Source organism: Ursus americanus, chromosome 28 (genome assembly GCF_024610735.1).
Source record: "Ursus americanus isolate L20-20 chromosome 28, mUrsAme1.1.p, whole genome shotgun sequence".
NCBI lineage: Eukaryota > Metazoa > Chordata > Mammalia > Carnivora > Ursidae > Ursus > Ursus americanus.
In genome coordinates, this window is record NC_142154.1 from 8,666,817 (window position 1) to 8,683,077 (window position 16,261).

General features: G+C 46.3%; 1 protein-coding gene across 1 annotated transcript in view; it reads right to left on the reverse strand.

Annotated features, from left to right (window-relative positions):
* AGBL1 (AGBL carboxypeptidase 1) overlaps positions 1 to 16,261 on the reverse strand; it is a 710,086-nt gene that overhangs the window by 566,831 nt on the left and 126,994 nt on the right. The window contains exon 6 of the mRNA XM_045813133.2: positions 13,407 to 13,444. Coding sequence (XP_045669089.2) covers positions 13,407 to 13,444 — 38 coding nt within the window. The remainder of the gene's footprint in view (positions 1 to 13,406; positions 13,445 to 16,261) is intronic.

Here is a 16,261-nt window from a genome sequence, read left to right on the forward strand (position 1 = left end):
CTCCAGGCCCCTCCCCTGGCAGCCACAGCAGTGGCTCCCTCTCAAGGCAGGAGCCACAATACGTGGACTGAGATATAACTAATCTTAACGTCATTGGTCATGGACGTTCTGCTCAATTATCATTAGCCCGAATAATGATATTGAACTAACATACAGGTATATATATTTTTTTCTCTTTGTAGAACAGCTGCATTTCAGGAAACTTGACTGTCGAGTAAATTTTAGTTCCGAGCGAAGCTTGTTTGCCCGCTGACCACCTTTAAAAAAATGAAAGAGGCTTTTCCTAAGCCCCAGAAATAGAAAGTGTTAGAGACCGTCCTTCCCAGCAGTTTTCAATCTAGAGTCTTCCACTGCTTTTGTGCTTTAATCACCAGTTCCTTCGAATACCTCTCCACAGAGACATTCACAAACCATAGGCATTCCTCCACTCTGAGGAAAGCCTCGGATTCCACTGGGCCTCTCCCGCTGGCCCTTGGCGGAACCGTGTCTAAGGAAGGGCGTCAGGCTGTATTGCTAGAGGAGGAGGGCCCACCGTCACACACGTAATCCCGACACCGAACTCCTCCAGGTCAGCACTCGGCATCCCACACAACGGAGCCGTCTCATCTTGTGTTGTATCCATTCTAAGGCTACGTTTTTTCACATGTGAGCATTTCCAAAATTAAGTGCTTCTTACCCATGGCGGTGTTTCAATTATAACTGGCAGTATTTTCTCATTCCACGGCACATAAAAAGTGGTGCATCTTATAGTCCACGGCATCTTAGATTTGAGGAACTATGATTAATTTTTCAACATTGTTAGTTTGAGAACTCTCTGAAATGAGTTCGCTCCCAGCAAGGGGTGATCGTTTGAGAGGTTTGCCGTGCATACGCAAACAGGCAGAGGCACTCTGTCCTGAAAGCCAGATCCTGTGGTGGTGAGGTTCACAGGAAACTGTCAACTAAAAGCATGCTCATTCACCCAAAACCTAAGGCACCACCATTCGTTCATTCGACAAACACTTAGCAACTACTATGTGCTAGCATGGGCCAGGCACTATCGTAGGCACAGGGGTCCCACAGCAAGAGATGAGATAGACCATGCCTCTGCTGTTAAGGGGCTTGTTTCCCATGGGGAGCGGGGCACTGGAGAGCCACAGGACCAAGTAGGCACACACGAAAAGAAAAAAATAGGTAATTTCAGAGAGTGACAAGTGCTACAATGCTAATAAAACAGTAATGATAGATGGGGTGCCAGGGTGGGCTCAGTCAGTTAAGCGACTGACTCTTGGTTTTGGCTCAGGTCTTGATCACATCTCTGCGATACTTGATCACAGGGTCCTAGGATGGAGTCCCGTGTTGGGCTCCACGCTCAGCGGCAAGTCTAGTTGAAATGCTCTCTCCCTCTGCCCTCTTCCCCCAACTCACATGCACACTCTTGCTTGCTCTCTCTGTCTCTCTCTAAAATAAATAAATAAATCTTAAAAATGATTTTCAAACAGCAATGGTAGAGTGACTAGGAGACAACTACTCTAGATTGGGTGGTCAGGAAAGACCCTTTGAGGAGAGGGTAGTAGTGCTGAACTGAATGATAGGAAAGAATCAGGAAACAGAGCTCTGGTGGCAGAAAATTCCAGAAATTTGAGAGCACAGCAAGTGGAAAAGCCCAGAGTTGGTGAGTACAAATTACAAAAAGTCTGTAGCTAAAGCCAGGTGAAAAAACTGAGGGAGAGCAGTAGGAAATTATAAAAAAGAAGGGCAGGGATCAGAATGTGTGACCTCCACCACGTGGGACATTCATCGTGGCAGGTTCTGCAAAAGTGGAGGGGTATGTCACACTGAGCTTTCCCCCTCACTCTCCTTTTGGTTATTTGTTTGTGGCATCTCTGCAAGAAAGCCCTTAGGAATGATCATCTTAGCCTAAATCTAAATTTTTCCAGTTTTCCTACCCATCCAGAGTTTTAGGTTGAGTCTAGACCTCCGTAGAGAAAGAAGTACTTGCTAAGCCCCCAGACAAGTCACTGTCCCTTCCGGGTCCCTGCAGAAAACCCTCCTGGTTTGACTGTCTTTCCACTGTCAACTCATCAGATGACACTTGAAGAAGAAAGCCAGGCTTTCACCAGGAAGGAGAAACTGAGACCTTTCCCACTGCCTTTCCCCGTCCATTGATATGTGAGACACCAGTCTGTCGGTGGCGTCGCCTGCTTCTGGCCTGAACAGACAAGCAGTGCGGACTGAGGGGAAACGCACCTGCAAAGTGCTGCAAACATCACACGCCAACAGGCTCATGCTGCAGTACGCCTCCTGGCCTGAAGGGGGCGCTGGAGGAAGGCGGGGAGCGTGCGCCTCTTCGCTCCTGGCTGTTCTCTGCCCCTAGGGCATGCAGCAGCACATCACTATAAAAATCACAGGACCAGAACCCTGAGCTCCCTGGTTTCAACTCGACTCCTGCCACCCATGATCCAATCCGGTCCTCTCTCCTACCACCCAGACTGTGCCCGCAGTAGCCCCTTACATGGCGCCTAGGCCTCCAGCTCCCTCCACGGCCCAATACCTCACTCAAGCACAACTGGGAGGCCGTCATCCCCTTCTCAAAAACAAACAAACAAACAAAAAAGCAACGGCTGCAGGGAAATCCGAAAGCTTGGGGATAGGGGGGGGATCTGATGTTCTCTGGGTCACACAGTGTGGGGGCGGTGGTTGCTATGCTGTGAGCCCCTAAGATTGGGGGAGGGGCTAAGGGAGAGGCTAAGCGGGGTCTCTAACCCCCGTTGCCACCAGAGCAGCCTCACTTTCATCCGTGTACACGCAGGGGCTCTGCAAAGGATTTCGTGTAGGCAAACTTTTATTTCTTTAAAACAAATTTTTTTTTTTTTTTTTTAATAAAAAGGATATGAAATCTTGGGCAAGTAAGTCAAACCCACTGGGCCCCGAAGTTTTCTCTACGGAACAGTTTCTCAGCCTTGCACTCTTGCCTTTTGGGGCTGGCTATTATTATTTCCTGGGGAGTGGGGGGCTGTCCTGTGCACTGCAGGAGATTCAGCAAGATCCGGGCCTGGGCCCACGAGATGCCAGGAACAGCCCCACCTCTGCAGATGTGGCTACCGAAACCGCCTTCAGGCCTTGCTAAATGTCCCCTCCGGGACAAAATCGCTCCCATTGAGAACCACTCTTATGTAACAGTTAAATATTTACCTGTCTTGCAAGACTACCGTGAAGATTAAATGGGAGAATACATGAAAAGGTGCTTTGTAAACTGCTAATATCAGACGTCTGTAGGAAACACCTGACTCACACCTCGGCATAAACAAGTAAGTGTACAGTCAATCCTGAATGTGATGAAGGGGCTCCTGAGCCCCTTCAGAGCGGGGAGATGTTTATCTTTTTGTCTATCTCTTTAAATCTCTGCGATACTTTATCTTTGTCGATCTGTAGCCAGTCATTCATTACGCCAGGATGATACAAGTTCTAAAATCTAAAACATTTAGAGCTCAGCAATCCTGGATGTTAACCCCTGATTCCCTAGAATGAAAACAAAATGAGGGTATGTGGGTCAACCGAATGGGCCAGTTCATTCAACGATGCTGCATTCAACGATGTCCTTACTGCTTTTACAGAAAAAGCTTCTAGAGGGAACACAGAGGCTGAAAACAGCTATGTATCATTCAACACTCAGGGAGATGTAAGGAGATGAATTTACATTACAACAGGCTTTACAGGACCAATTCCTGAAACTCCCAGGATTTTCCAAATGGTGGTATAGGAACGTGAGAGATGATCTTTATAGAGATTTATTACTAAGATCTAGCATGATACTCCCAATACATGTACAGCACCTTGTTTAAATCTCGCCAATGCTCCTTGGAGGGTATCTTGTTCCCTGCCTTACAGATAAGGGGGTTCCAGCAAGGTCACTAAGGAATGCACCTTGAGAGGCTCTGATTGGAATCCACAGTCTCCTGACAGCCAGCTTTGAGACCACTGTGCAAACACTATTCTCCACTGTGTCTTACCCTCTCAGACAGGAAGAGGTTTGAGCTTTTAGCTAACACGCACCCTTCATACATGACCCTAAGCCGCCCTGAGGAGGCCTTCACACTGTTGGCAAAGGAACACTGTGGCCCAAACCTACAGGCGGATAATGAAGCCAGAGAGAAAGCTCTGGATACAGAACTAGTCTTACGTGACTGCCGGAGTACAGGACCACCTGTACGCTTAAGACAGTCTTTTAAGACAGTCTCCTGCGTGGGTGTAAGAACCAGGACTGGTTCCAATCTCATTACAACAATATTTTATGTAGCCAACACTTCTGTGTCCAGCAGGAAAAACTCAACACCACCGTTCACAACTCTATTAGATACAGTGTGGGTGCCTCCAAACACCCTGGCCGTCTTGGGAGGGTCGTTCACCATCCTGCCCATTCTACCAACCATGATAATCTCCACTGGCTACTCAAACTCCGCATTTAATTAGACTTGGTTCAATTGTTTAATTAAGTCTCTTAATCCCAAGAGACTTAAAAGTCCCTCAACTAGGGCTCAATAAGGAACACAACATTTTGGATCTTTCCCTGAGTCACACTGGCCCTTCCTTATGACCACCACAGAGTAAAAACAAGCACACTTTTCAAACTCCCTGAAGGACGTGTCCACACATCTTCAAAGCACAATCTGAGACAACAGACTGGGCTCTGAGAGTGTCCTGTGAATATTTATTTCAGGAGTTTTCAACTTGGATTCCTTTAAGCCCCCAAGAACTTCCATGGAAGTTTCTCAGGGGCCATCAAGAGCCACTGAAAGGACTTAAACAATAAGTAAGTCATGGGGATAAGAAGTAGAGCATAGGGAATATAATCAATAATATTGTAATAACGTTGGATGGTGACAGATGGCAACAACCCTTGTCGTGGTGAGCACTGCACGATGTACAGAATTGTGGAATCCCTAGGCTGTATACCTGAAACTAAGAGAACTGTGAACGGCAACTATGCTTCAATAATAAACATATAAATAAATAAATAAACAAACAAATAAATAAATAAAGCAAGCCAGGGAATGAGAGGGTAGTGAGGACTGTGAACGGCAACTATGCTTCAATAATAAACATATTAAATAAATAAATAAATAAATAAATAAATAAATAAATAAATCGATAGATAGATAAAGCCAGGGAATGAGATGGTAGTGAGGGAGAGACCAGGCCATCATTCATTGGGATCTCCCACTTCTGCTTCCATTTTATCTGCTTTACATGTGTCGTTTCCTCAATTTTTTTTTTTTTTTTTTTTTTGGAAAAAGGATCGTCTGCTAAGGCATTCTCAAACTACTCATCTTCTGGAGCCCCCCCATTTTTGCAAAGCCAAACTAAAGTCAAGTGCAACATGAAGAAGTCATTTAAGAGCACACAGGCCATTGACAAGCGGAGTCCAGGTCTCCCCAGCTCCTTGTGGAGGGAGTAGATCGCCTTTGAAATATGAAGGTTTTCTGCTTTAGAGACAGTAGTAACTGAGTCCAAATCCTAGCTCTCTGCTTACCTTGTTGGAGACCTTGGGAAAATTCATAAACCTTTCTCGCTATACGTATTCTCCTCGTATGTAAAATAGGCATGTAAGGTGCCTGGCAAGTGTCGTCGCTCTGTAATCAACAGTCATGACCGCTGTTCCTTGAAGGTACTCTTAATAAACAGTAATTCTCTTCCCACACCCCACCCAGCTTCCTACGTCCTGCAGGGGTGGCAGAAAACAGTTCGAACAACGTATTATTAAATGGATAAGGGATGCTTGTGGGCCGTGCGAAGGCAGACTGGCATTTCCCTTAAGTGGTGCCTTTGGCCTTGGTGGCAAAAGCGAGGAAGATACAGGCTGTCAGAAGGGCGTGAGGGAGATGGGGAAAGGTAACTGCAAGATTTGCTGCTGCTCACCAGAGGCAGCCCTCAAAAAAGCTGCTGGGAATGCTCCCCGCCCTCCATAAGTCCTGCTCAATCATGCTCACATCACTGGGGATGCAACAAATTCCAGAGGCTTTTCCAACCCAGGGCTCCACTCACCCTGCCTCCTCCCAACTCCCTTAAATAATGGCTGTGCAAATGCCTCTGAGACCATCTTTAGCTAATTTCCTTCAAGACATGCAAGCTGCTAACGCTGGGAAGTACAGATAGTGTGGAATAGCAAATATGGCCAAAATTAGATTAAAATAACCTCCTGATAAACAAATTACTCACTGAAAATAAATATTCCACTGCTGCCGCCAAGATAAGTAAAAGAATAGCACCACCACATGGCAAGAAGAGGAACTACACACACTGCAGTCTGGCCCGTCCCTGCCTGCCCACCCAGCTTGGGAGGAGTCTGACCAAGGGGGCAGGGAAGGGGAGCAAGGCGGAGAGGTAGTATCCTTTCAGCTTAAATCTTAAAAATATTTTATGTACTTGTGCAAAAGACAGAAATATTTGGCAGGGAGGTCTGAACTTTGAGCCAACACGGGGGGTGGGGGGGGAATGTGCCAAGTTGAACACAGCATGACATAATGGGAGTCTGCGATTCTTCCTGTCCTGGTTCCCTTCCTCTCCCTCACCCTATCATTCATCAGATTCACCCTGATGCTCAGCCTCACAGCAGAGACTCTGACCCCTTGCACAGCCATGCTGCCATGTTGGGCACCTCTTAGCAGGTCCCATTCCGACGCTTATATGGGATGGACCATGCACTGCTCTTTTCTCAACTAAACAAATGCTCCTGCCCCCAAAAATCCTTCAGATACTTAGAAAGTATTTATGTAGCTTCCTTTCAGCTTTTGGTCTTCTCTTCTTTGGGCCAAAGAAGCCTATTCTCATTATTCTCTTCTTGGAACGCACAGGGCTCAGGCTGCAGGCATCGAGACTGGCGTGGCGGTCCAGCCCACCAGCGGTGTGCATGATGCAAGCTTCCCAAACCTCAGTTCTTACGCCCGTAAAATGGGGATTATAACAACTGCTTGACGGGCTAAATGTATACATGGTGGTGGACACACTAAGAACTCAATAAACTGTAGCTATCTGTGTTGTCATGTCAATCCAGCAGTGTGATGGATTAGCTTGTTATCCTGCATGCATACAAAGTCGACTGCAGCAGTCCAACCCAGTGTGACAAATGCAGAATCTATCAATATCATTTGAAGCAGATTTTTGGTTCATCACAGAAATATACTGCATGCTTCTCCAAAAGATACGGCGGAAGAAGAGACATTGAGTCTCTAATCACACCACAATTTGATTCTTTCCGGGAGCAGGAATTGGGCTGGCCTCTTCACTAAGGTATATTGAAAATAAATGTATGAGACTTAAGTCAAGAAATGGGACTCCTTCCTCCGTCAACATGAATGTATTACCAGCTCTGGGCACAACCCAATGCAAAGTGTGGGGGATACAGTAGGAACCCCAACCCTCATGGAGCTATATCCAGCAGGAAAAACGCATACACACAAACACATATGCAAAGATACAGGAATCATTGATTACAGTATGGTTAGTTCTTAGAATTGTAAATATAAGGTTCTATAAAAAGGTTTAACAGGGAATCTAACACTGGGCAGAGATGGGGATGGGTAGTATTCAGAAAAACCCCAGAGGCAGTTGTCCTGAGACCTAAAAGAAGGAGCCAGTCACCCAGATAGGAAACTTGCAAAGTCTGAGATCTGGGTGAGTCACCCCCTCTCTCTGGTCTTCAGTTTCCCCGTGTGAAAATGAGGAAATGGGTGGGGGTGGATAATGCCAATAGTGTTCTGGGATATAGACGACGATATTGCATTATAATCACCAAACTTGCTGGAAGATTTGATCTTAATTATCCCAACCCCTAAAAAGAATTGATAATTATGTGACACGACAGAGGTGCGCATTATCGCTACAATGACAATTATATTACATCAAGGTATCAAATCAATGTGCGTTGTTACATTTACACAATGTTATATGTCAAGTATATTTCCTTTTTTTTTCAAAGAGCAATAGTTTTCTGGGTTCTCAGGGTCCCTATATTTTTGTGAATGTGTCTGTGAGGCCATCTTAGGGGAAATCAGTGGGAATGGACAGACAGGGCTCTGAGCTCTCTACCAAAAAAAAAAAAAAATGTTTGAATACCACTGCACTAAGCAATCTCCAAGGTCTTTCCCAGCTCTGACTGTCTGACCCCATGGCCCTCACCTGGTAACAGAAAAGGAAATTACACCATGTGGGCAAAACACAGGAGGAAACACAGGTTCCCCACAGGAACACAGATTGTACATGTCAGTCCCACGAGGGCTGAGCTGACCCACTGCTACTTGTGTATTGTCCTAAGATCACAGGAATCACAATGCCAACCATCCTAAAATGTAGACTGTCATTCTGAGAACTCTTCAGAGCTCCTACAAGTCCTACAAAGCCTCAGGCAGGTCCATCTCAAAAATGGCTCAGGCTTTGACATTTTGCAGCAAAGCAACTGTCTGGCACCATGCCCTCCCATCACTGCCCTGCTGACGGCCAGGCTGCACTAGATGTGGCTGAGAGCATGAGGGTGTCTCTACGGGGTCAGGGCTCTGGGCACTAGAAGGCCCTCCCTTCCCACACACCCAATGCAACAGGCTGACGACACATCCGTCCCATCCCGGGAACCAGCCAGCCAGAGCATTAACTAGGAAGACCAGTGATGAAGTCTCATCTTCCTGCCAAACCTCCCATTAGCTCCCTCGCATCTCTCCCTCCCTCTACCTCGTCTCCCTTCCTTTATTAACTTACCTCCCTATTTCCAGCACCCTCCCCACGCCCTCACTTCTGCAAACTCCCAGACTCCTCTAAATGCTAATTCTCAAGTTGGAGAGTAGTCTGAAGCAAAACCACCATCTTCTTCTTGAGATTTAGGGCCTGAACCAGGAGGCGTTGCAGGTGACTCCTTGCTGCAGGAATGTGACCGTTAATTCAAGGCAGCAAGGTTAATACCGAGGCGTTAGTTGAAGATTCATCACTGGACCCAGTACCAGTCAGGCAGGATGCCATTGCCACATGCTCATTCAAGTGCCACTTCCAAGGGCTGCAATTTTTCAACCCTGCATTTATACCTAATGCTCATGGAAGGGGTGTTAAGGAGTGAAGAGAGAGGGAGAGGTGAGGTGGGGGGGAGGGGGAGAGTGGATGGTGAGAAAAGGAGAAGAGGAGGAGGGAAAAAGAAACACAGACAGAGGTACGGACAGAGGGGAAGGCAGATGGGAGGCCATCCACGAGATGGAGAGAGACAAAGGACAATATGTTGCTTGGGTTTATAAGGGGGGGGGGGGATTGCCTGAACTAGAAGCACTATTTCTTAAAGTTTTATTACGTTTTGGTAATGAAAACCTAAGTGTTTTGCGTAGGCTAAGACATCAAAGGGAACACTTTCCGTACAGGGAAATTGAAGTAGGGTTTGTGCACCTGTGAATAGAGCAGAGAAACAGATGCCATGAAAGGTATGGGATTTGGATTAGACCATTCTAGCCCCTGCACCTACAAAAAGGTCCCTTGAAAGGGCAATGACTTCATTTTTGGCATCCTAAATTGCAGAGACAATAGGAATAGCAGTCTAGAACATCCAAGCTTATTTTGCCTGCTATCGCTCAGGAAGGGAAAGAGGTAAGAGATGTCTTCCGGTTCACTTCCTTCTTCCTGCCATCCACCTTTCCTACACTGGCTTCTCCTGTTGTAGCTACGGGATGGAAGAGAGAGCTGAGGCAGCATTAACAAGTGTCCTATGCGACTCAGGTGCTCCTTCCTTCTCTTTTTTTTGCTAAGGTGGGCAGGCTCCAAGTCTCCCAGATCCTCAGTCCTGCTTTCCCTGATACTGGTGGGCACTGCCTCCAGCCAATCCCTACACCCATTAGGTACAGAGAGGACCTTACTGGCCTCAGATGCCCAAGCCCAAGCAAGTTTATCGCCACAGAAGCACTGACGGCCCCCAAGGTAGTAAGATATGTCCTTCCAGCTTTATTTTGACTGGGGAATAGTCCTCCTTTGTGAAGCAATTACTGAGATACATAACAGTGCCAACTTTTATATGACAAGCAAGCATCAGGACCAGACTCATCACTAGCCAAAAGGATTATGCGTTTCAGAACTAAAGGTTCACGTAAACATTCCCAGATATCCGTTGCCAGATGGCAAGGGTTTGAATTTTAGGCAGGAACTGACTCCTTGAATTTAGGTCCAGCCGAACACAAACTCACCGGGGATCCAAACTGACAGACAATCCACATCAGGTCTTAACTATGCATGAGGACAATACAGAGCAACTACAGAATTCCATGAGGCTCACCTGCCCCATAGCAAGCCCAGCATAAGTGGAGCAGTACCGTCCTTACCCAGACCCTCCATGCCACGTGATACTTTGATTACGCTGGTACAACAAAGACGGTGACTGACTGGTGTTCTCTTACTGCTCCTCCCCAAATCCATGACCAACTTTTCTATTTAAATACCTTTCCTGCTGAGCTCAAATATGATCTCAAAATCCTTCCACCCACACATGGGAGTGGGCACTTGTAATGGATTCTATTTGCCCTCTTGTTCTAAGACCCTCTAGATCTTCAGATCCTGCTGCTTCTCAAGTAATTTCTGCACGTCCATAAGTGACTTTCTGCCATCGGTATTTTTACCTCTTTTAAACCCACGGGAATGAACCAAAGCTGGGGAATTTAAGATCAATTATGCAAGAAGAGCATTTCTATGAGATACCAATAAAGTATTTGGGGAGAGGTCATCCAAAACCTTGAACGGTCTTCGACTCATGAGTTTGGTCCAATCTACATCAGTGATTTTCAATGGGAGGCAATTCTGACCTCGCAGAGCACATCTGGTGGTATCTAGAGACAATTGTGTTCTTTTTAACTGGGAGTGCTACTAGTATGTGGTGAGTCAGGGCAAGGGATGCTGCTAAACATTCTGAAATGTACAGGACAGGCCTCAACAACTAGGAATTATCCAGTCCGACGTGCAAGAGTGTCGAGCTTCAGAAACCCTAATATATATTAAGGTGCAGTACTCAGTGATTGAAAGAATGTTAGAGAACCTTTCATACAACTCTCTCATGTTATAAGGAAACTAAGATCCAGACAAATGTCTGTGTGGGCAGCTAAGCAGAATTAGCAAATAACCACATACACCCTTCTAGTGGGACAATAAAATCTGTTTTATATGCATAAGACAGCAGGCTATCAGTTCCCTAATAGTCTATTAATATAGTTAAATAGAGATTAGAACCACAAATGTTCAGATCTTTGGTTCTACATGTGGGTTGTTGGGTTCAAGTAATAGAGGGAAGTACTGCCATTTTTATACATTTAAGTATCATTCGTTCATTTTATTCATTCATATATATTCATTCAGAAATCATTCATTTGTTTTAATGTTTAGTCCACAAATTTATTTGAAGCTTTTCATCGTGCTGATGCAAATAATTCAGCAATCTACAGAGATAACCCTTGCCTGCAGAAGTTGTGTTTTCTTAGGATTTATTTATTTATTTTAGAGAGAGGTAGTGCAAGCAGAGGGACGGGCAGAGGGAGAGGGAGAGAAATCCTCAAGCAGACTCCCCAGTGAGTACAGAGCCCAACGTGGGACTTGATCTCATGACCCTGAGATCATGACCTGAGCCGAAATCGAGTTGGCCACTTAACCAACTGAGCCACCCAGGCGGCCCAGGGAAAGTTTTTTCAGAGTAAGGTCTGATCTGAGCTCTGAAGGCAAAGTAGAAGTGAGAAACCTTTCAAGTTGACCCCTAGCAGAGCATGCTCAGTTTGCTAAGGACGGCCAGAGTGTTGAAAACCTGGCAACGTGTTCTAAGCCTGAATTAGTCCGTATATTGTCACTGCTTTTTTGGTTTCCCTTGGGTCCACACCTGGGCCCTCATATGGAAATAGTTAATACCGGACACATGCCAGCTTTCAGATTTCTACACACGGTAGGGATATTGTGTCTCAGGACACTCAACTCTAAGCCTACAGGCTGAGAAGGGTGTGTGTGTGTGTGTGTGTGTGTGTGTGTGTGTGTGCGTGTGCGGAAAAGGAGATCAGCCTTTTTCCACTCTCAGGGCTCTCTTCCCATGAGACACAAAGACCTCTACTACCTAGAATGGGCAGGGGGCATCAGGAGAAAGCTACTTTCCCAAGACACTGCATTTGAAGACTGGCTCCCCGGCCCCTCTCAGCTCCCTTACTTCCTACAATCCCAGAACTCCTTGGGCACCAAACACCTGCACCATCACCGGGAGTGGCAGGGCAGGTAAATAACAAGAACCAAGAAGCCAAACCTGAGGCAGGCTCCATCCTAACCTGCCCGTAACCTGCAGGTAATACTTCCCCTTCCCTCCTATCTCAAGGGCTGGGACCTCTCACTCTGCCCTCCTCCAACCTGTGCAAAACACCTTCATTCCACCTGCAGGACAGACAGCCGTGAACATGCCTGTGTACTGTATTGAGTTCCAATCGACCAAATGAATTCAAGCTTTAATTTCTTTTTTTCTTCGGCCTACGTGATATGGCTCTTTCTCTGTGCTGAGAGTTGACAGAGATATATGGTTGGGGGGAGAAGGTGTTTTTATTTTTATTTATTTATTTATAAGCTTTATTAAAGTTCACCTATTACCCACAGGCCTCGGGCTCCCTACAGAGAAACAAATATCACAATTGAAGGAACGGGTTTCCAAGGCACCAAATTAAAATAGATGAAGAGGTAAGGAGGGGAAAAAAATAAAAACATTACGCTAAGACTTCTTCGCTCCCAAGCACATGGTGCCTTCTATTATACTGCACACATGAAACTGACTCCCAATGTAATTAGACCGGGGCTACCAGGCAAAAAAAAAAAAAAAAAAAAAAAAAGCCTTCAAATTATTCAGACCCCCAGAGCTATTCTTTTGCAATCACTCAAGTAACTGAGAAGAGAGCCAACTTTTTAATATAAATTTGTTATTAGAATCTACACTGTCCAAGCGATTCCCAACACTCCACCTGCCCAAGAATACAGAGCCATGAACTGGGATCAGAAGCAAAGGCAAAAGTCCTACTTCCCACCCACCCACTGCCATCACCTTTTCTTCTACAGGACAATCCTACTGGAAATGGGACCTAACTCCAACAATGCCTAAGGACCCTCTGGTCCTGTTAGATGGAACTGGAGAGTTCCTCGGGTCTGCTGAAGACAACACCCTCCCTTTAGAATAAATGCCTTGACGGCATTATGCACAGGTGTGCCCACATGGACAGATATTAACTCTCTCTTTGCAGCCTTGTGCTTGCAACAGCCGTAATATTCTCCATCTCACCCCCAAAGACCTAGGAATGGCTCTATTGCCTTCCACGTTGAAAATGAGCCATGGAGGTACAGAGAGCATCTTTCAATGAACTCAAAGGGGAAAGAAATAACCACTTTTCAAAAGAGGTGCTTACTGGATTTCAGCAATACTGCCAGGACTTCAGTGGCTGCCCTGGGGAAAGAGAAAGAAAAGTGAAAAAGTCAATGTTCAATGGTCTTTTTGTCAGCCCATGGATCCCAAAGCCAGCAGGCTCGTTGCTGCCACCTAACAGCCCCATTACTAACCAGGGAGCAGGCGTTCTATTGATTACACCAGTGACCATTAAAGAGGCATAAATGCAGAAATGGCTCCAAGCAAAGTGTCTGTCTTGAAAATGGGTCTCAGGAGTTCCTGCTGCTGCTGCTGAAAATACCTTCCCCTCCCCTTCTTGCCTCCCACCTTCCACCACCTTCCTTAAGCTACACTCCTTGTATTTCTGTTGCTCAGCCCTGCCAGGGCTCTTGTCAGTCTTTTGGTTTATACTTGGGAACCCTGGCGACTCTGGAGGATGGGCTTGGTGGGGGGACGTGGAGGCTGAGTGAAGGCAGTATTGCAGTGAAAACTTCTTAAAACATTCACACGTTGGAAAGCAATGCTGGTTCCTTAGGGGGGGAAATGGTTATGTCATGGTTTTTCTTCCAAATTCATCATTTGCCTCCATGGAAGAATTTCACAACCTTTGCAGCAATGGGAGGTAGATTAAGAATGAAAATGCCGGGGCGCCTGGGTGGCGCAGTCGTTAAGTGTCTGCCTTCGGCTCAGGGCGTGATCCTGGCATTCTGGGATCGAGCCCCACATCAGGCTTCTCCACTAGGAGCCTGCTTCTTCCTCTCCCACTCCCCCTGCTTGTGTTCCCTCTCTCGCTGGCTGTCTCTCTCTGTCAAATAAATAAATAAAATCTTTAAAAAAAAAAAAAAGAATGAAAATGCCTTTGGCCCATGTCTTAGTGACCCTTCAGCGTGTGCCACGAGCCTGCGAAGGTCACACAAAGACCCACTCGCTGGACAGAAGAGAACTTCAAGGTATTGAGGACACGATGGTGTGATTCTGGGAGGGAGAGTTTGTTGCCTGTTTGCCCTTTTTTTTTTTTTTTTTTTAAAGAAAAGGAGTATTCTGCATGGTCCTAGTCACTTATCCTTAAGGCCTGTTAAAGAGTGATCTGTTTCCCCACATGCCCCCCAACCCTGACAATCGCAGGAACAGGTCAACGAGGCTGGATCACCCTTCCAAGATTACAGATATGTAGACACAGTGGGACCCCCACCCAGGAGCCTCATTTCCCACCTCTGGGTCCTGCACACCTGTTATTTTCCCGAGTCTCCCACACTGGCCCTGCCTTGGCCTCTGCCTGCTTGATGAAAGACACTCCTCTTTGCAATATATTATCTAATACTGAGCAATAGAGCCGGCAGTAAAAATAAAAATAATGAGTTAAACCAAACCAAACTAAAATAAAAATCTAGCACTTGAGACATCAGGGCTTCCCACAACCAACAGAGAAGTCCTGCGGTATCAGTGGCCTGGGACTCACCAGCCCCAGGGCAAACCCAAGGCAGGGGGGGACCCCCAGCTCCGGGAGACCAGCACAACCACAGGGCAGTCAGCAAGAAGGTGAGGCTAGTTGTCACTGATGGGCCATGTCATTTATCCTTCCCGATCGTGTTTTCTTCTAATCCCCTTTTGGCTTCTTCAGCCCCTCTCTTTTGTAATCCATATAATCTGGCAACCATGAATTTAAGAAGAGACACATTAAAGGGCACCTGGGTGGCTCAGTTGGTTGAATGTCTACCTTCGGCTCAGGTCATGATCTCAGGGTCCTGGGATCGAGTCCGGAATCGGGCTCCTTGCTCAGAGGGAAGCCTGCTTCTCCCTCTGCCTGCTGCTCCCCCTGCTTGTGCTCTCTCTCTCGCAAATAAATAAATAAAATCTTAAAAAAAAAAAAAAAAAAACAGAAACACAAGGAAAGTGTTACTGGGAACCCCAAGACAGTGTGCCAAATCCAGGAGCCACAGGGCATAGGGCCCAGGTTGGGCTGGTACAAAAGGAAAATCAGTCCTGGGGCATGGGGGGGTGGGTAATAAAGTAGCCACAGTAAGGGGGTTAGCAGAGTAGGAAGCATGAAAAGAAAGAATGAGGAGCTTCTAAGCAAAGTAGCCAGCCCCATCCTAGATCACAGGCCAGGTCTGCAAGGTGACCCTGCATTTCTGATTTGCATGGCACTTTTGTTTTGGGGAGTTCGCTACAGAGGTAATGATCCATCAGATCATAGTTTTACGAGGGATATACGAGAGGTAGGGAGGGGCAGGCAGCAGGCAGACCAGTCAGGAGGACGTGAGGTGACAAGGGTGGCGTGGAGGGAGAATGGAGAAAGACAGGTTGAAGGGAAGCTTGGAGCCTGGCTACTCAAAGCATGGGGCTCCCACCAGCAGCTTCACATTCCCCAGGAGCCAAGCAGAAGCACGGACTCTTAAGCCCCATCCCTGCCCTGCTGAATTAGAACTTTTATTCCAACAGATAATTCATATGCACATGAATGCTGGAGAATAACTGGTGGAGAATAATTGGTTTAGAGGACAGCGAGAGCATGGCTTGGTTACTCTTTGATGTTGAGAAGAAGAATCAAGGTGACACCCAGATCCAAACCCTCTAGAAAATATCTAATGGCATGACAACATAACAAATAACTATGAATCCCAACAGTCACATCATATGGCAGGAAACAGATGATAAGTGTCGTATTGGTCAAAGAGGTGAGGCTGATTCCTGAGTAAGGAGAAAAGATCTCTTTCTTCATAGCTCCTCACTGGGGATCATTACATAGTGCAATGTGGGGCAGCATTATGGCAATGAGGACATAAGGTTTGAGACCATAACCCAATACTCTAAAGAGATCAGAGTCAAGTCCATAGGTAATAAGCCATTTGATTTTTTTTTTTTTATCAAAGTGGT